Source organism: Bombus huntii, chromosome 15 (genome assembly GCF_024542735.1).
Source record: "Bombus huntii isolate Logan2020A chromosome 15, iyBomHunt1.1, whole genome shotgun sequence".
NCBI classification, from domain to species: Eukaryota; Metazoa; Arthropoda; class Insecta; order Hymenoptera; family Apidae; genus Bombus; species Bombus huntii.
Window position 1 is genome coordinate 3,725,579 of NC_066252.1, and position 20,207 is coordinate 3,745,785.

Consider the following 20,207-nt stretch of genomic DNA (forward strand, 5'->3'; position numbering starts at 1 on the left):
AATTGCCATCTTTATTTTGATAGAATAAAATGGATCATGCGTAATTTGATAAAATAATATAAAACGTAGAATGTTGTGCATCCATTATTTCCTTATAAAACGAAAGCAACATTTCGGACGACCTAATAATTGAACTCTTACAACACAGTTTATAACGTTCACGTACAAAGTTACCTTAAAACAGAAACGAAACGAAACGATTAAAAAGTCGAATATTCACTAAATCACTTTTATTTGTAACAGTTAACAGTTTCGTTCGATCCCTGCAAGATACATCTTCGCTTCCGTAAACCAAAATTTCTGAAAAGTAATTCCATCGCTGCGCTTTCACCGGTTTCTTCGCTCTTTGTTCCCCTCGAAGGTGGTGAAAAACCGAAGGGTACACGGAGAGCGAACAAATTTCCGTGTTCACCGCGGGCGGTCCGCGACGCTCTCCTCACGCAGCGTCGCGTCGCCTCACGCAACAGTCGTATCCGCTGATACCGGCACCTGGCTGAATAATGCGTCCAATATGCACCGCGATAACGAACATGGCCGTGTTTCACCGCGCGGAAATATTGTTCGCGGTGGCTCCTGCAACACGTTTCTGCGACAGCCTACCTAGTGGATTTTGTCGCAGCAGCGCACGCGAATTCTTCCGGCCGTCACTTCCGCCCTCGACTTTAATCCCGATCAAGATAACGAATTTGTCGGCATGGAAGTTGCGTTTGCACGCACGTTTCTAGGTTCACCGCTCACCGGGTAGAATTGTTTCGACGTGATGGAGATACGTGAGTGAACGAAAGAGAATGGGGTACGTTTGGCGACAGAGTAGAAGCGCGTGGGATTAATTAGATGGAGGGTAGACGCTGATAAGATAATCGGAGCAAGTTTAGTGGAAACATTCGTTCTTTTAACGTGTTTTCACGTGGTATAAGTAAGTGGCTTTTAGAATTAAATTTCCTTAACGCAAACCTCAATACACGTGCATATACATACGTCCGATATTTTTGGTGTTAACACTGAAGTTACAAGGTCCTCGAATTTTTACACTTTAATCTCTTTTCGAAGATTTCTAATGATTTAAGAAAATTTGGAGCGAAAAGTTGTTAGACGTATACCAATGATCCTCATATTTGACCCAAACTTGAAATACATTTTTTAAAAATACGATTGTATGGATAATGACCAAAAAAAGAAAAAAAAATGCAGCAGGGTTAAAAATTCGACTCTAATCGTATATTTCAACTGCTAAAAGTATTACTCCTTTAATCTTATAATCGACTGATTATAAATTATAATCTTCACTTTTTCATAGTTTTCCAATGTATTAATAAAATATTAATAAATAATGGATGTAAAACGCTATTTGACGAGAAACGAAATTATAAAGCAAGTGTCGATTTTATAAAATCAATCGTCCTTTCGTCGATAATAATTAGCAAGATGGTCGTGAAGGTTCCCTATGTCTGTTGAATTATCACATTAAGCGAGACGTGCTTCTGAATGATGGTCCTTTTCCTCCGTGGAAAACCGTTGATCGCATTTACCTTGTGAAAGAGGTAGAAAGATGTGGCTCACGTAACGACCGGCACGAAATTAAACATAAAATCGACGAAACGTGGTCCGCACGTGAAAGGAGTAGTCCTGAGTCTCGAAAGAGACCAACTAGGAATTGTCTCTTCACAGTCACCGACGCATTTAGCTGTTAAATGTATCGACCAGACGGGTTGAATTGGTGACAGAACTGTACTTCAACGATCCGTTTCTGCTCGTTTACTTTTCAATGTAACTCGTCGATCTTTAGACAAAATGTTCTTATATTTCTTTCTCTTTTTTCTTCGAAAAAAAAATTGTACCAAAATGGAGAGATATTCTCCATCACTTATCGCAGCTCGAAAATACGTAAACAATTTCTTCTCGACGATAACGTTTAATTATACGACAGATTTTAAAGAAAAAATTGTCTTATTTTTAAAGAATATTAGTTTTAATAAAAGACAATTTATAATTGTTTTATGAATTAAACGCTGTAGCGAATTCTACAATTTGAATAATTTGTGTATTTTTGCATACGATGTCTGTTTCGTGCATTTTTGCAGCTTGAAATTCCTCGTAAACGTATATAAAGCCGCAGTCGGGTTATAGTAACCTCTTTTGTCAAGTTATGTTAGGTTTAATAAAAGGGAAATTTGAAATTTTGTAGAACACCCTATATAAAATGTATAGCGAAAGGGCAGTGCCTCTCGCGACGAAACGAGTCGGCCGAAGTCTCATTTGAAATGAAAGCCGGCTCACGGATCACGAATGAAATCTTTCGCGTCATTGTTTTCTCTCTTCCGCGATTCGACTCTTTGTCCCAGTTATAAACGTTTGGTTTATTTCCTTCCACTTCTAGATCGCTCGCGTAAGGGACAAAAGCTGTGTGACGCGGCGTATTTTCTTCTTCGAGCGACTCGATAAATAAAACGAATACCGGATAAGCAAAGAATGCGAAAGAACCGATCTCCTTGTTCCAATATTAATTTTCAATACGTTTCTACTCGCTGCAGGGAATATTATTTTCTTGTAATTCATCTACCCCGTGTTTATGTTATCCAACATTTCTACCTCTGTTGTGTACTGTGTACTTCAAGTTTTCGTATCGTAAACAAGGAATCGTGAGTTTTAACATTTCACAGCATAGTGTGCAGGACAAGCTGAAATAAACTATTAAATATAGTATTAGTACTACAAGTATAGTACTAGAAGTTTCACATCTTAAGTATCAGTAGTCATTGTACCAACGTAATTATTAATATTTATTTTCTATATAAAATATTGCATTTACACTTCATGCTCATATTATTCATTTCTCATAATTTCTCATAGACGCATAGAAATCCGCGATCTATTGGATCGCTCGGAAAGTTCATTTCGATTTTTAAGGAATTTGGTCGATATAAAAGATCGCGTTGAAAAGTTCTTCGCCGAGAAATCTGAGAGATTCTGGAAGGCTGGAATATTCAAGTTGCGTGAAAGATGCGAAAAGCTTGTGGAACAAAATGACACCTATATAATTCAATAAATGTATATCGAATCGAAATATAAATCAGAACGAACTTCCCGGCCGATTCAATAGTTATAAATAACATTAAGATTATTAAGAGAAAATAATATTAAAAGAAAATTCGCATCGGGTGAAAGCCATTTACATTTTGAGTTAAATTCATGACAGTATTTACAGGTTAAATATTTACAATTTAAATCTACGCATAGATTACCCCGATATATCGAATGTATCTCAAAATATTCGTTAAATATGTGACTGACTTGAATGTGAAAGTTGAGTTATCAAAAGACGTTTAGTTTATTCATTCAACTCACGTATATACCTTCAAATCAAACGCAAACTTCCTAAAGAACAACTAGAATCGATATTCCACTACAGCGCAATCACCAGAGAACATCAAAGATCCAACAGTGATGAAATTCTAAATGTCTACAATTCAAATGTACAAGTGTGGATGTCTTAATACGCTGAATCTAACGTTGACCGAATTCAAAGTATCTACAATTCAAATGTACAAATGTGTATACATCAATATGTGGAACATCGACAGAATTCCAAATATCTACAATTCAAATCAATGTACTAATGCAGATAACAACGTTTGGTACATTAATTCAAGTCAAGTACATCTCTTGAAATCAAAGTCAAATTATCTGCAGAACGGCATAATCAACACTCCAACCTATCACGTAACCAGCCACCAATAGACACTATACAGAAATAAAAATACAATTTTATGCAAATTCATATTTTTTCTTTTTTTTATAGAACTTAAGTAAAAATATTAATTAGTTTAATTTTATTAGAAATTAATTTTATTAGTTAATTTTTATTAGAACATCAATAAACAAAAAAATGAGAAGAAATCTTGCATCTAACGGTACACTGTGTTTGTATTCCATATGTTCGAGGGGTAATCTACGAATATTATTATAAACACACCTTAGAAAATAATCGTAAATGTTGCTTTATAATCGTATAACTGAAGTTAGAAGTGTGCACATACCTTAGTATTATATATAGAATAAGCAAATACTGTTTACTAATATCTTCTACACGTTTTAACAATATATTCTGCACGTTTTGCTTACGACGAAATAACGAATGCGAATGTTTTGTTGAAATAAACGAAGCCTTGTTGTAATATGTCGCTATCAACTGCTACCAAGACGCCACGCTGGTCACCCGTGACCACCAACAAGATAAACGGTCCATTGGGGAAAAATGTTGTCTTACATCATCAATTTATTATTATTTTGCCATTCTATACTTTGAATAATAAAAATACTCCCGTAGCGTTCTCCGCGAAACATGTGATTTCAGCGTGGCAGTCAAAGTGTTAATGGTCAACTAACATCGCGCATCGCTAGAGTTTCAACATTGACCGACTTGGAAAGATTGACAATGGAAATTTATGATCGAAATATATTTCAACGTGTATACGATAAAATTCAATAATATCAAAAGATGATAGTGCAATACGGGGAAAATCGAAAAAATCGGGGCGTTAAGCAGAGGCTGAAGGCCGGCCTCATTCAACAATGCCCCCATCAGAGCGTGCATTTGTCCATGGCACGCCGTCAGAATTTTCCATCTCTCGCATTGCACGTGTGCAGCGTGCAGTCTCGCGCGTGCATACCGAGCCTTTGACACGCGCATAAATCCAGCAGGGCGTCCCGTGGCATTGTGAGCCTTGTCAGAGGAGCTTCCTCTCGTGCCTTCTTTAGAAATGCCATTTCTCTACGTCACGCGTCCCTCTTCTTTCGCCAACCTCGGTGCTGCCCACCTTTCCAACGGGACCACGTGGAAGGACATGTTTACTGGGAAACGAGACTATAGAAGGATTTTTGTTGTACTCGAGTCGGAGGTGCAGTGCACTAAATGACTCTTGATTACTGACTTCGTTTACGACCGATTTCATTTAGCTATTTTTTGTTTCCTTTGGTCAGATCTCGAGAGGCAGCTAGGGATTTTCAGTGTCATTACATGGAATGACGGATGAGTGTGGAGTAAAGGATATAGAAAAAAATGTGAATATACGTATATTCGTATTATGTTTGTTTTTTTTTCTTTTTTGCTATATTTAATTTGTACTTTACAATTTGTCCAGTTGGACATTTGGTAAATTTTTCTAACTTTATTGCTAATTAACATGTGGTTGGCTACCCCAGCGGGATACCATCTTCGAGTTTGTTTATTTTATTTCTTTAGTGAGATCAGTGGGGTGTTTTCTCTTTAGTCTTCTTTTTATGAAAGTTTTGCTCGTTTGAGCAGCCAGCTAGTTTGGATGTGTTGCCATTCTTTCCTTGTATTTTTTTACGTATCTGCCGACTTCTTCTTTGACTGTTGGTATAATATTTGTATATATTAGGTTTCATAAGGCGATAATAGATGAACAACAATTTCTTTTTTATATTATTTTATTGATTTAGATATGATCTGTTTCGTTATATTTCTATTATTATGTTCGTGCATAATTCAATAAACTAATATAAAACAAAAAGCATTGTGCGTCTATTATTTTCTTATAAAACGAAAGAAACTTTTCGGGCAACCTAATACGCTACGTTATTATAAACTTAAAATATTCAGAGCTAAAAATCTCCAATACTTACACCCTTAAAAGAAATTAGCGGATCGAAACATCGAACAAACGACAGACTCAAAATATTCAGATCCATTGATTCCACGATCAGTTTAAGTTCTTCCAGCTTCCTCCGTCAATTTTGGTTCTATTTGGCGAACAATCGACTGAATAATTGATCGCACGATCGAACACTGGTTTGCTGAAAAATGAATTGAGTCGGACGAGGAGCCACGTGAAATTTTGAAGAGGGGAATCGAGACAGCAGCGTTTCTCCTGCCTCGAAATAGCTCGTATTTTGACACCGGTGACAGGCATTCTTATTCTTATGGTAATACTCGCGGCTCTTTCAGATCTTCGCCTTTCTTAACCCACCTCTGGTTCTTATTCTCGCGTTGTCCTCGTAGAACAGGCGACGCGGCAGCTTTTGAAAATCTTTTCGTAAATCTACGCCAGACCCGGCGTTGTTCCCATTGTGACGCGGTAATGCGTCCTGGGACGTTTTTGGTCGCGTGGGATGGTGTGATGAAACTCTTTACGGAGATCCTAGCGGAAATTCTTTTCCGCGGAAAAATACAAGAGATTTGGAACTATGTTAGTCAAACTAACGTTTTTTGACGTGGCAATGAGTTTGTCAAACTCTTTAACTTTTATTTATGAAGATATTATCCAGGAACTTTTATTACAAATTCTTGGAGAATTTTAGAAATTCAATGATGCAATAGCTTTTGTTTAATTAAGTTGATCAAGGGTATACTCTAAAACTTTTGATTCGAACGTTTATAGGCTAATTGGTGAAATCTACATCCATCTATAAAATTTATTATATAATTAGATTAGATACGATTTATAATCAGTAATTCACATTTTTTTATTGTGTTTAAAGATAGGAAATTGACTTGCTATTTTTCCCTCCTTCTGCTCATCTTTTTCTTCTTTTATTATAACATTTTTCAACAAACGTTGGAATCAAGAGTAATCAATAACTATAAACAATAAACTTTCACGAACTTGTGCAAAACACATTTTCAAAATAGAATAGATAAAGAAGAACTTCATTGAACTATATTATATATTGTTTTTGTCAAATTGTTTGTAGGAATTTTTCTCATACTAAAACGTAAACAGCAATCAGCCAATAATTCCAAATAAAGCTCTATCACATACCTCTAAAGTACTATAAATTAATCCATAACAATGTATAAATTAATCATAACAATTTCGAGAGATTTTTTTTATTATTATTATTTAATTTGTACTTTACAATTCGTCCAGCTGGACATTTGGTAAATTTTTCTAACTTGGTTGCTAAATAACATGTGGATGGCTACCCCCAACAGGATACCATCTTCGAGTTTGATTATTTTATTTCTTTAGTGAGGTCAGTGGGGTGTTTTTTTTTTTTTGTAGTCTTCCTATTTTCAAGAGATGGCACACTTTTTACACGCACCGTAATGGATTCCCACGATGATGGTCCCCGGTTGCAGATAATTCACGTCTCCGCTGGTATAAATATACATGCGCCTCACCCCCTGTCAGCTACTTAACTGTTAAACAGCTCTAACGAACCATCGAATCGTCACAATAGGCATTCTAAATAATAAACGAGTGATATTTCACGTGGAGTACAAAGCGTCAGCTTTTTATTTTGACAGTATTGTCACGATCCTTGGAAAATACAGGGGTGCCATCTCCAATTATATATACTACCAGCACCCCAAGTTGGACTGTTAGTTTGTGTTTGTGGTTGCAGCTTTGAACTGTGAAAAGTTTCACTGAGATGTGGTAGGTAATTGTTGAGGAAGAAAAGATTTGATTTGTGTGAGAAAAAGTGGTTGAAAATTGTGACATTAGAGGGTAAGAAAATTTTATGGTTTTGGTCCTTTTCAGAAGTTCCTTCTAGAAATATTCAAAGCGATATATCTATTTTTTTGCATTGGTAATCTATCTTACTGAATACAGAGAAAAAATAAAAAGATTGTCTGCATATTCGCATCTATAAATTTACAAAATCCCATCTCTTAATTAAACATTTTCTTTAATTAAATTTATTATTACCGGCTATACATTAATACTTCAAATTCCTCTCATGTATCCCGTATTCCATTGATTAAAAAATAATTTGTTTTAAACAAAAGATCAAAGAATTTCCAGGAATGGACTCATTGAAACGAGAGGATTCTATCGTTTCTCGATCGACAGGAGAATATTAAACGAACAAAGTCGATCGAGGTCTCGTGGAACAGAAAGATGTTTCTTGCTTTGTTTGTTCAGACTTCATAAACACCGGTTACTCGTAATTTCACGCACAAGTGTGGCGCTGCTTGTAAAATCGTACTTATTAATTATTCATCGGGCAGAGCGACCGATGCGAGATATTTCGCTCTGCGAAAACACAAGGAAAAAATAACGAGCACGATGAATATTACGATAGAACTATACATCACTATAATGGATCGTGCGCGTTGAATATTCAAGCGTTACAGACGGCGATCCGAATGACTCAATAGGCCCCACTTAAGTCCTTCTGTAATCGTTTGCACGAACGAGACTTTAAATTATCCCGTGTATTCAATTTCTCGTTTGCGGAAGGAAGAAATTATAATTCTGAGAGAGAGAGAGCATATGCGTGTGTCCACTGGTTTTCTTACATAACTTGTAGAAACTAAGGTTGATGTAAAATTTATTAAAATTTTTCAAATAAAAATGAATTTTCTTACGTACATTCATTATATGATATGTTTGAAGCAAAAATTATTAAAAATGTGAAAATATTCATTTAGAGACGATTAGTTTACATATTTTAATATTAATCTTGTCTAATTGAATGTACGTATATGTATTCAGTGATTACTGAAACAATTCTAAGGAAGCTTGTCTGTAGATATATATATATATATAACATACAAAAGATAAGTTATTTGTCATCATAGATATATCGTAGTTCCATAACAAAAATCCATTGTTATTTGTATAAAACAGTTCGATTCTGAGTTTAAAACTACACAATCCTGAAAAGTCAAAGGATCTTGAGATCCAGAAATAAGTGAAAGAGTCTCTAAGCAAACCATGAGAGTCCATACAAAATTCTTTTTCTAAACGTTCAATAACAGTGTCAACAATCGTAGTCCAAGAAGAAAGAACTGTCTTTTTTATGATTCAATAAAAGTTTTTTCTTGTTTAAGGAAAAACGAGAGTGTATAACATATATGTATAATGATGTATTTTCATATACAAGATATAAGGTAAAAGTAATACGATATAAGAGAAAATATATAATACTTATACATAATACATTATATATAAAATATATAAGAAAACATGCAATAATCATCATATATATAATAATATTTAGTATAATATATATAAAAGAAATTGTGATAAACAATCTTATGTTTAATTCTTCTTTAGGTGTGCTCTTTTTAGAATTTAAATAAATTTAATCAAATTGAATAAATAATAATTCAAATTCAAATATATCATTCTGCAATGATTCGATATATTACATTTGCATTATTTATAATACAACAATATGTATTTTCAATATTATCGTGTAATATTATTGTACACTGTGCGCCCTGGGTCATCGACAATTCAAACTTCAGGAGAGTAATCGGTCAAAAAAATCCAATATTTCCTTTCACAAATTCCATTTCTACGCTTTGGAAACGATGCAGCAGAGTCAGATCTAATTTGAAAATTTATCGAAAACACGATACAGCCACGAAAAAGCAATAATTCTACCAATTACGCTGTCCAGCGACCAAACTCATCCTCCTCTCGACAAACTCTTCAAAGAAACCGTAATAACTGTAATAACACCAACCGTCAGCGAAAAACCCAAGCAGAAATTGCAACATCCGCCATTGCTGGTGGTGCAACCGCGAAGAAATTTCATTTGTGCCAGCGACAGCCTGGCCGCGTGAACCACTTTTAGCAGCGTCAACGCGAAATTATTTGGCCAACGCGACGCACACGAGCGCATACACACATTCGAAAAGCATAGGTACACCCAGACGCACAATTACAAAGAGAGTCACGTTTTGCAAGCTGGCAGACGAGCTCTGACTTTTCCTAATGGAAACAGGATCGAGGGAGGATGGAGAAGCTTTAAAAGTGGCGTTACAAGCGCTTTAAATCCGCGCGGCATTTATTATTCCACCGCGAGTGTTATTTTTCCACGTTGGCTGCCTTGCTCGCATCTTTTTTTGCGAGTACGCACGGATTTTCGGATTTTGTCTCGATCATTCGACAACCAGCCCGCCGAATATCATCCGGCTAAACGAAGATTACATTCCTCACGGGATTTGTCCGATTTTTTTTCTCCTCGGTCGCCCCCGTCTCTGCAATTTCATTCGTTGATGAATTTTTTAAAGAATAATTTTCTACCGCGGGATTCATGGATTCACGGTTATTCGTGAAAATCGTTTGTAGGACCGCGAGTTGATGTAAAAGTAGAGGATTTAGTAAATGCAAGGTACTTTTTAGTGAAATGTTTCAAAGTTTGAGTAAACGAGGAGCGTTGATTATAGAATAATATAATTTGTATATGCAAAATGATGTTATACGTAGAAAGATATTTATTTTATTTACTCCAAAGGATCAAAAATTCTCTTCACAAACATCGAGGTTTTCAGGAAACAAAAAACAAATCGTTTAATAAGGCTTGTCTCATTCAAAATTCGTCCTCGACTTTCAATAATAAGAAATTAATTCTCAAAACGCGAAAGCTTCCACCAAACACAAAAATCCCACAAAGTCGTAGCCCTATTTGAAGGTTTCAACGAAACATACCTTTATCCTGGCGAACATCCAATTCAAAGGATTAGCGAGGACGATCCACGCCACAAACCAAGGCCTGCATCGTCGGAAAGTTGACGGATTTTTCATCCTCAGGATCGGTTGCAGTTGGCATTGGCAACTTCGCCAGACCACTACTTGCCAATTACACCCTAAAGAGAAGCGTTCTCTGCAGGGGTGGCCCGGATCGCGCGACGAAGGAAGCCGCAACAGTGGACCCGGCAAAAGTTTAGGCTTGTCTGCGACAATCGCTTTCAAACGCGTTCTCCGGACCTCTCCAGGGGGTGTTTTCCTCGGACTACTCTCTGTCACGAGCAGTTTCCTCAGGCTTATTCGACGTGGTTGCACGTCGTTTAGCGCTGTTTGAGTTCCGTTCAACATCGAATCGCTTGCAAGGATAGTCCAATCGTGATAAATTGGAAATAGGGCGCAGTTTATTTCGATGACTGTTTTGTATTTCAAATTTAGGATACTTTTTCTTAGGAAGGAGCATTTGAAGTTTAGAACAGAGTAACTTCAATTAACAAGCAATTAGCAAGTAAGCAAGCAATTAACAGAAGGATCTGTCTCGTTTTTGAGTAATTGGGTTATTAAAATCGCACATATTTGTTATAAAACACTTATTAAACTTTCCGCAACTGTTATTGCGATAAGATTTTGTACATATATCTCGCTGTTGCTATATTTGTACTAGAATAAACTATTCGACTAATTCATTAATGAAAAAATAAAAAAGTAGAATAACAATGGCTTGAATGATTTTAGAAATGTTATCCGAGTCATCCATAAAATTAATGCACACGCGTGATATGTATATTCAATGATTTAAGATCGATATACATGTGTACGCTTTTAAGGCAGATTTCAACGAATTTGTTATGTGTCGTTGGCGAATTACCAGCGAATAACGAATAAAATATGGAAAACGTTGGGAAATTCTGTTGATCCCGAATTAAACGATGTAGCATGATCGATGAGTATCGGAAGCAAACGAATCGAAAATAAATTCAGCCCTGGGGGAGCGTGATCAGGCGTCACGGCGAACTGGAAAGTATTAATGCGGCAATAGTAGGCCGCAACGCGGCAGAAAACCGAGTCGTCAAGCATTTTAAATAATCTCAAATCGGCCAAGCGACGCGAAAACCTAGCGGAAGCTACCTTCGCGTTTTTTACGGCCTCGAAACGAATTGTTCGCGCATCGGTCCGGTAACTTGGAAAAATAGCGCCCCCGTTTGTTACACGGGGTGCAGCTTAGGGGATGAAATATTAATTTATTCGCGTCATTAATAATAAAATGGAAAAACTTACAGTATAACTATAGACCAGTTAGAATCTGTTTCCTGGTCATTCGAAAGTGTTTCATATCTAACAACAGACTGTTCTATAAATATTGATAATATTTATAATATTAGTTAGTACCTTGCACATGGTATATTTTAAAGTAGAAAATATTTATAATGATTCGCATAACCATTGTTCTGACAATTATAAATCTTAACAATTTATAGTTTTCTATGTATGCTTTTTTTTTTATTTAATTCTTTACATTCACAATTTGTCCAGTTTGGACATTTGGTAGAATTATGTATGCTTGTACGACGTACGGGCTTCACAGTGAAAGAGTGAACAGAGAGAAACAATTCTTACGTAGGTTTACTTATGTTAATAACAATATGAAATTGCGTAAAAATCTACAGTTTATTAATAATTTTTAATCCTATGATTATATAGAAATTTATAGCTAACGACCAGTAAATTAAAATCTCATTTATTTTTAAGTTTATATTTATTATTACTATGAAGTTCTAGTCACCCTGTGTAGATAAAGGCTCGTTATCGATGTCACCAGACCTCTGGCCATCGAATCCCTGGAATTTTTCCGCCGATTTAAATGCCAGCCGCGTATATGCCGGGAATGAACAAAATTCGACGGATAAAGAGAGAGAAAGGGAGGACAGGAAAAATGTAACCAGCTTCCAACGACGAATAAATAAAAATGTTCTGACGTAACCGTGTTCTCGTCAACAGGGCTCTTTGAAGTGCTGGGTACACATGATTGGGCTTTAAAACTTTGTCGAGTTTGTTTAGGTTGCAAATATAGAATTAAAGGGGTGACTTTGTGCGCGTATAGCCATGGACTAGACTCTTTTCTAATTCCTTATTACTTTTGTTTTATCACTATATCGAACGTGTTTTGTTTTCCAGAGAAAAATTAAATTCTCATTTTTAATTCTGGTTTATTAAAGCTCTCGTCGAGCGAACGTTTTAACGAGCTCCGATTTTAAATACTCGAGAAATTAAATTTGCGATATTCACGTAACGAAATTTATTAAAAAGCATGGTTATTTGAGATAATATGTAATAATGTATAAACTGAAAATAAAAACACAAAGAGAGAAAGGAAGGAAATGGCTATATTTATTCTTCGTTTGAATTTTTCCTTATTTAGGATATTCCAGAATATATTTAGAACTTGATGCGAGTTTCATCTTCGAAGCAAAATTAGGATGACTGTGATACATTTCTACATGTTATAACATAAATGAAAATTTAAATAAACCATTGGATTCAATAATTACGAATGTACGGATACTTCTGTAATTTACCATAAATATAAAATAATAATTCTGATCTAACTTTCTTGCTGTAATTACATGTGTTAATTAAAATTGTACTCGTAAAACATCAAACATCAATTCGTTTCACCATTATAAAATGCAAATTCCTTTTTCACGGAGCAACTGATCCCCGAACTTTTAAGCGATAACGTAACACACAAAAGCTCGCGTAAAATTCAATATCCTTCTCCGATCGTCCGATTACAATTTACATCCACCGCCACAAAAGGCAACACGATTCAAACAAAAAGCGAAACACTTTTCGCAAAATTAAATCCTCATTTCGTTGCCATTCAACAATTCCCTCTTCCTATTGCCGGTTTAACTCTCCGAAAAATACTCAGCTTCCATGCAGCAACAAAAGATAAGCAGAGATAGAGGGGCGAGAGGGAAAAGGAGAGCAAATAAAATACAAACAAAAAGAAAACGAAGAGTACAATAGCGTTCGATTTTATTGGCCCTCTCTGGATGCGTGTTACGTGGACCAGCACTCCGGGGAATCGTACGCGTTTTTCCAGTCCCGTCTATCATACGGGATGTCTACTTTTTATGAGCTCTACCAGTGTCGTGTTCGAAAACAGGAGCCAGATTTAGGGAACAACCGGTGACTTTTTCGTACTTTTGGTTCGTTTTTGTGTATACCGTGAATCGAGGAAACATTAGTAAAACAGAGTAATGTTTGTACGTATGAATTCTTACACTTTTTAACGAAATTTCCAGACTCTTTAAGAGAGAAGACGTTTGAAGATAGAACAAAGATCATATATAGAGTGTTATTTTAATCTATTAATGTGAATTATTGGTGAATTATCTTAGATGTATATGTAAAGTTATTAATCCATGTATATCGAAAAACCATTAATTAAAGAGATTTTCTAATTTTTATTCATATACAGAGTGTCTGATTTTAATTTATTAATGTGAATTATTGGTGAATTATCTTAGATGTATATGAAAAGTTATTAACCCATGTATATCGAATTATCCATTAATTAAATAGATTTTCTAAATTTTATTCTGTAAAACCTAGCGTAAGAGTGACAAGAAAAACAAACATAGGAAAATAATGCCTTACGTCTGTCCTTGCCTTGCAGACAATAAATTTTACGAAATGATATTTAGTATTAAAAATTATATGATTCTATTTAAGAAATCGTATGATCTCTACGCACCCATTTATGGGAAAACTAAGTACACCAAAATATGTTTCGTTTATACATTAAAATCGAACGCTTTACTATAGATCTGTATACGGAAGAAAAGTTAGGATGCAAAATTTCCTCGTATTTACATTAAGTATAATCAATGTTATGTTAACTAAAATAATAATTTCATCTGAAAATAAAATAAAATTGTTTTGTGTCTCTAAAAAGAAATGTAAAATATAAAAATGTGTTCCAAGTGAACAAAGCAGTTTCAAGTAAAAATTTCCCCACTCTGTGTATTAGATTCGTAGCAGTTCAGATAATATTTCCTTATTTATAATCAATAAAATAATATATATGTCATCTTCGAAATCGCAAGGAGTAGCCGGCTCCAGCCAGAGGGTAAGCCAAGTTAGAGGAGGCAGAGTATTGCAAGTTTAAATTTGCACTTGGCACCTGATCGGCTGACGTAGCATGAAACCGAGGGATGCAACCATAGGAAGGGGTATAATTCGCTCGATTATTTAATAGCTTGGCCTAGCGCCTGGCTATAACATCGAGCAGATCCCTGTCTCGTGGATCTTCCGAATTGCAATCTATATTAAAGCCCCCATGGCGAATTACTCATTAGTAGATTAACGAGCACCACCATGCCAATGTTAATTGGAGTTTCCTATAGAACTGAAGATATTCTGGCATATGCGAAGCATATAGAGTTCCCGGATGAATAGAGGAGATTTAAATAAACTACTACGTAGAAACGAAACTCTCATCAATTTCATTCGAGATTCATTGTTTGATTTCTGAAAAATGAACACTATCTTTAGAACATCTCTATAGAACATCTAAATAAACACTTCTGACATTAAATAATATTGTATCTTTAAGAACTTTTGAAACTTTATTATTTCATGTTCTTCCTCGTTGAAAATAAAAATCAGGGATCGTAGAAATGAATTTATGATTACGTAGTCCCATGTCTACAGGCCAAATGAGTTTAGCATCCACTTCTGCATATTCAACAGGAACATACAACGCATGTATTTATCATAAACCCGCATCTCGATACATCGGTACATTGATAATTAGCCTACTTGCATATGTTCTCATTCGTATTCAATATTTATTACACAGTAGCCGAAACTTAAACATTAACTGAATTTTGAAGAAATTTTCTAATCCTTAACTCTGTTCTAGTCTCCATCTTACTCTGCTATTTACAAGTAAGAAAATTTGTAATATTTTAATGAATATCTTAATATATACTTGAAACGAAAAATCATACATATTAACAAAAATTCTTCCATACTTGTTCCACAAACTTATAAAACTTGTTAAGAATAAAAAAACACAATTGAGTCTAGAATGGATTTAAAATAATCCAAAAAATACATATATTCCTTTGATCAGTAAAGTATTATATTAACATTGGTGCTTGGACTATCGTAGTTAGCACACTGCGTGTCAATTATACAAATCTCAATGTTTTCAAATTAAACGATTTTCAAAAAATAAAGCCGCTCTATCTATCTTTTGAACGATTAAAATATAATTTTGAACAGGAAATATGAAAACAACGACAATATCGATTTTGAGATATTGTGTATGTAGGAGCTTAAATCACGCATAAGATAATGCAGATTATTGCACTGTATATACAGTCAGGGATCACGATGTGATTTAGATTACGGTGTCAGAGATTATGGGAACGATACCGATCGTTCCACGATAAATTCCATTATAATCCAGATTATTCTGTGTGATATCTCATCTGGTAAGCCACTATGTCAAGTTCGATTCGTAGATTATAGGGCGATTCGAGTCGTTGAACAAGGAATAATCGCATGTATGAATTAGCAACATTTGCTACAGTTTGAAGCTTAATGCTCCCTTGAGTAACCCTGTTGATGAAGCTCATACGAAAACTAATGTTTCTTAATTACGATAAATAATCGTACATTTTTCCTTACACATTCAATTTGTAGTTAACAAGCCGTTAATAATAAAATGACGATGTACAAAAAGTATCATATTTGATGTTGAGGTTGAGGTTGACTGATCGAAGAACAAGTGGATGAATTTGTAATAGAAAAGTATATTGAAATAATTGATGGTATAAGTATAAGTATATACTGATTCAGATCCTTACTCTCTTAGAATTACTGGACAATGGAATGATAGGGAGCACGTTCATATATTTATAACAAAAGGACATTACCAAAAAAGTTAAGCTTATAGCTTGGGCTAGAGGCTACAGGGAACATAAATAGAAATCTGTTTATGTTTTCCTTTGTTGCTAGACCTTGCAACCCAAAACATAATGTATATTCAAGGGTACAATAATATGCACCACTCCTTATTTAGAATATTCCTGCGTAATAGCAGACTCTAGGTCACGCATATACATAAATAAAGATGTAGAGTTTTTCTTGAAGTAGTTACTTCAACATTTGATATTTGATTTTGATTCAAGTTCTACGTCTTATCCAATAAGTACCACTTTAAACAGAAATTAAAATATATGTAACCAAAACCTGCGAGAATGCCCAATAGAGTTCTAATGCAGCTTATCCTCGCATAAACCATCTCTATTCAACGTCTCGTCATGACGTTAACATCGTACATCAGGCTTATTATCGTTCCTACAAGATATCAGACCGCTAATAGAGTTAGCTGCTTGAAACTGACGTGACGCTGGACGGAAGAAGCCGATCGTGTTTCGCCCTGACAGAATCATCGGGTTTTGTGTTGCGTGAACCGCGAAGGGGTTGGAGGATGGTCGTTTGCACCTTCGAGGGACGGCTGTTGATGTGGTATTTGCGCAGGTGTAGGAAACATCGAACGTCAACGTTGCTCGATGTAGTTGGACGTTCCGTTGTTAGACAGTTGGATAACTCGAGATGCGAATGTGCTTGGCATGCTTGTAGCTCCGAGCTTATGCTTTTGAGGCCTACTCATTTTCAGGCCTACTCATAGATTGCTTTGGTAAGAATTAGGATTAATCGTGTTAATGTCCTTCGGCGACCGCTCATTTAGAGTGTTAATTAACGAGATACAAAGCTTCAACCTAAAAAGCTGAGGTTCCAGGACTAACGTCATACGAAGCGCAAGCTTCCGAAGATCGAAGTCTCGCAATCAGTCTTATTCCAATGCGAACACCTAATTCTAATTTTAGGTTAGGAACACCGGATCCTATTTCATTTTAGGGACGTTTTATATCCTCATTTTGCATAGATAATATATATACATATACAGGGTGATTTTTTTTATTTTTATTCTATATTTTCGACTTCTTTTTTTTTGCGTAGAATCACCCCCTTTCCGCTTGTACCACGTTACCAACCACCCTGTATATGTATAATTAGCCATATATTTATTAGTTCAATTGCATATCCTGATCTCCTCTCGAAGTTCAAGCTAAAATAGTCTAAGCAACATTATATTATGTTTTTCATGTATATAGACTAACTTGTTGAATAATTTAAGAATTGAAATATTCCACTAATTTAAGTATTTCTCAGTATCTTCACTTTATCGTATATTATACATAGATATCTTAATTATATGTATGTAATGACGGTCGTAATATATCGTGATATAAATAAATAAATAAAAATAAATTATAATTACATAATACTCTAATTTACGCCATGTACTTTAATTTGCTCCTCTTTCGTCTATAAGCTTTTATAATACACATGAAACATTATTTTGTCTTTTAACTTATGTAAATTCATTCGATATACATACTTATAAAGAAATATTGTTTCACAGGTGAAAATGGCGACGTCGAAAATTTAGATCCAAACGTTCAGGATTACACCACTGACGAAGATTATAATGACGTGTATGATGCAACATCCAACGGGTACGTAATCAAATATTCTTTTTTCTTAATTGATATCGGTAATTATTTCCTTATCTAATGCTGATTTTGTGATGAATACATTAGAATAAATTTCAGAAATATTTAAAGAATATTACTAATAACTGTGTCAGCCAATTTATTTTCTCAAATATTTATAGATGGCGGAAAATTTTAAACTACTTCACGTCAATCTTTGTGGCACTATAAACGAAACAAATTAAATTGAAATTCAAGTTTCATAAGTTTATTATTATTACAATTTACTACAATTGAATATTTTATATATTTAATTTAATAATTTAATATTGTATATATATACATTGTTTATTAATAACAAATATTCCGTTATAAGAAACGAATACCGCGGGAAAACAAAGGTGCAGTAAAAACGTATTAATTTCGCCGACATTCGCGATGAAACGTGGTTTCGGACTCGCGAAAGTTTCACGCGTACACCGCCAGCGATCGTAAATATCGTTTATTAAAGGACGACAACGGGTTAAAATTTCAGCGTTCTTTACAACGAACACGTAACACGTGAAAATTATGTAACAGGGGATCAATTTTCTGGCTTTTACACGTCAGATCGCGCGATCGCCAACACTTTACCGTTGGCATTTTTTTCCATGAAAATTTCGGTTATACACGGTTATACAAAAAAGAAAGGATGTTTTTCAAATAAGAGGTTTCCAAAGTCAACTGTCTACAAATGTCCAATTGAAAATTCGTTTAGTTGAAAAATATTGAGGTGTGGGGTGACGACTCTTAACGTATTTAAATATTTATTGTAAGAACCTTTCATAAATAAATTATGCGTGTTATATAGTTCGAACTAAATCTGAAAATGTACATAAAAGCTACAAGATAGTTATTACATGATATTTATTTGTGAAATTGTTAAATGCGCTATGGAATTGTTTTGTAGTAACGAAATTCATCTAACAATGCGATAAATTGTTTTATACTCTTCTCCTATACTTTTCACCTGCGCATATTACATTTTTCTTAGTATATTTTCAATTCTTTACAATTTGGATATTCTGAAGAATTGCTTTTTCCCCAACTTATCTTCCATTTTACGCTGCTAACGAGGATAAAATTTGGGAAAAATATTAGAGAAATTTTATTGAAACTTTATAAAATTCTAGTAATGATAGAATGTTTGTAAAGTCTGTCTTCAAAAATAAAGCTATACAATACAATATTATCAGTATAATCTCATTATTTCTACCGATTTCGTAAAACAATACGATTCCATTTGCAACTCATCAAAATAAACCAAACTAAACCGATAACCTAACAAACATCATCACTTTCAACTTCAACGATCCTCGTATGAATCATCGTCAATCAACGAACACAGCGTCGATCGTTACCCACGCAGAATTAAATTCTAGATACATGAGGCTGTATGTATGCTTACAAGTTCACCCTAGCGCAACATTGGAAAAGGTGTTAAAACGCTGAGAGAAGGTATGGCGGTCGATGAATCGTTAACAGTCCGACGCGCCCACACCGTTACGTCACTTCCTTCGCTTGGCAGCTTTAAAGCAGTCAGAAGACCGTCTCAGACAGGGATTAGGCGTTCACAAGGTTTCTATAAATAATGCAACGTTTAACCTCGCTTGAGGGATCGGTTTTGTACCCCACCTACGTTTCTTGTCCCGGGAACAACGTTTTAAAGTCACCATGCAAATGATCGAGCAAGGCCAAATCGACCAAGGATTACCGTCAAGTCAGCATTTCTGGGCGAATTTAGATGTACTTGTAGCTTACAGTATTTCACTCTAGATTAGTTAAGTTTATCTTAACTGATAACAAACATTTTGCTTTCGAAGTTACTGAAACTTACAATGCTAATGAGATTACAAAATGTTTTGTATAATATACATATAAAAGGAATGTCGGAATACTTTTGTATTGTATGCCAATGTATGTAAGATGACAGCGATGACGATAAGGTAATTCAATACGGAATTTATTGTTAATTTAACTTCCTTAAGATTAGTTGGTCATTTAAGTTAGATTATTTGCTTCTTGTTCGATGGAGAAAGATGTGTCGCAGCAACGTCTGGCAGCATCTCTGTCAGCTTTCCTCGTCAACAAACCCCTTGTAGAAAGGGGTTGCAAGAGAATCGGGCGTGCATCAATATTAATGGAG

At 35.0% G+C, this 20,207-nt stretch overlaps 1 protein-coding gene across 2 annotated transcripts in view; it reads left to right on the top strand.

Annotated features, from left to right (window-relative positions):
* Positions 1–20,207, top strand: part of LOC126873695 (tyrosine-protein kinase transmembrane receptor Ror) — a 350,758-nt gene that overhangs the window by 272,749 nt on the left and 57,802 nt on the right. For both annotated transcript variants that reach the window (XM_050634820.1, XM_050634822.1), the window contains exon 2: positions 17,953–18,046. In XM_050634820.1, the coding sequence (XP_050490777.1) occupies positions 17,953–18,046 (94 nt within the window). The remainder of the gene's footprint in view (positions 1–17,952; positions 18,047–20,207) is intronic.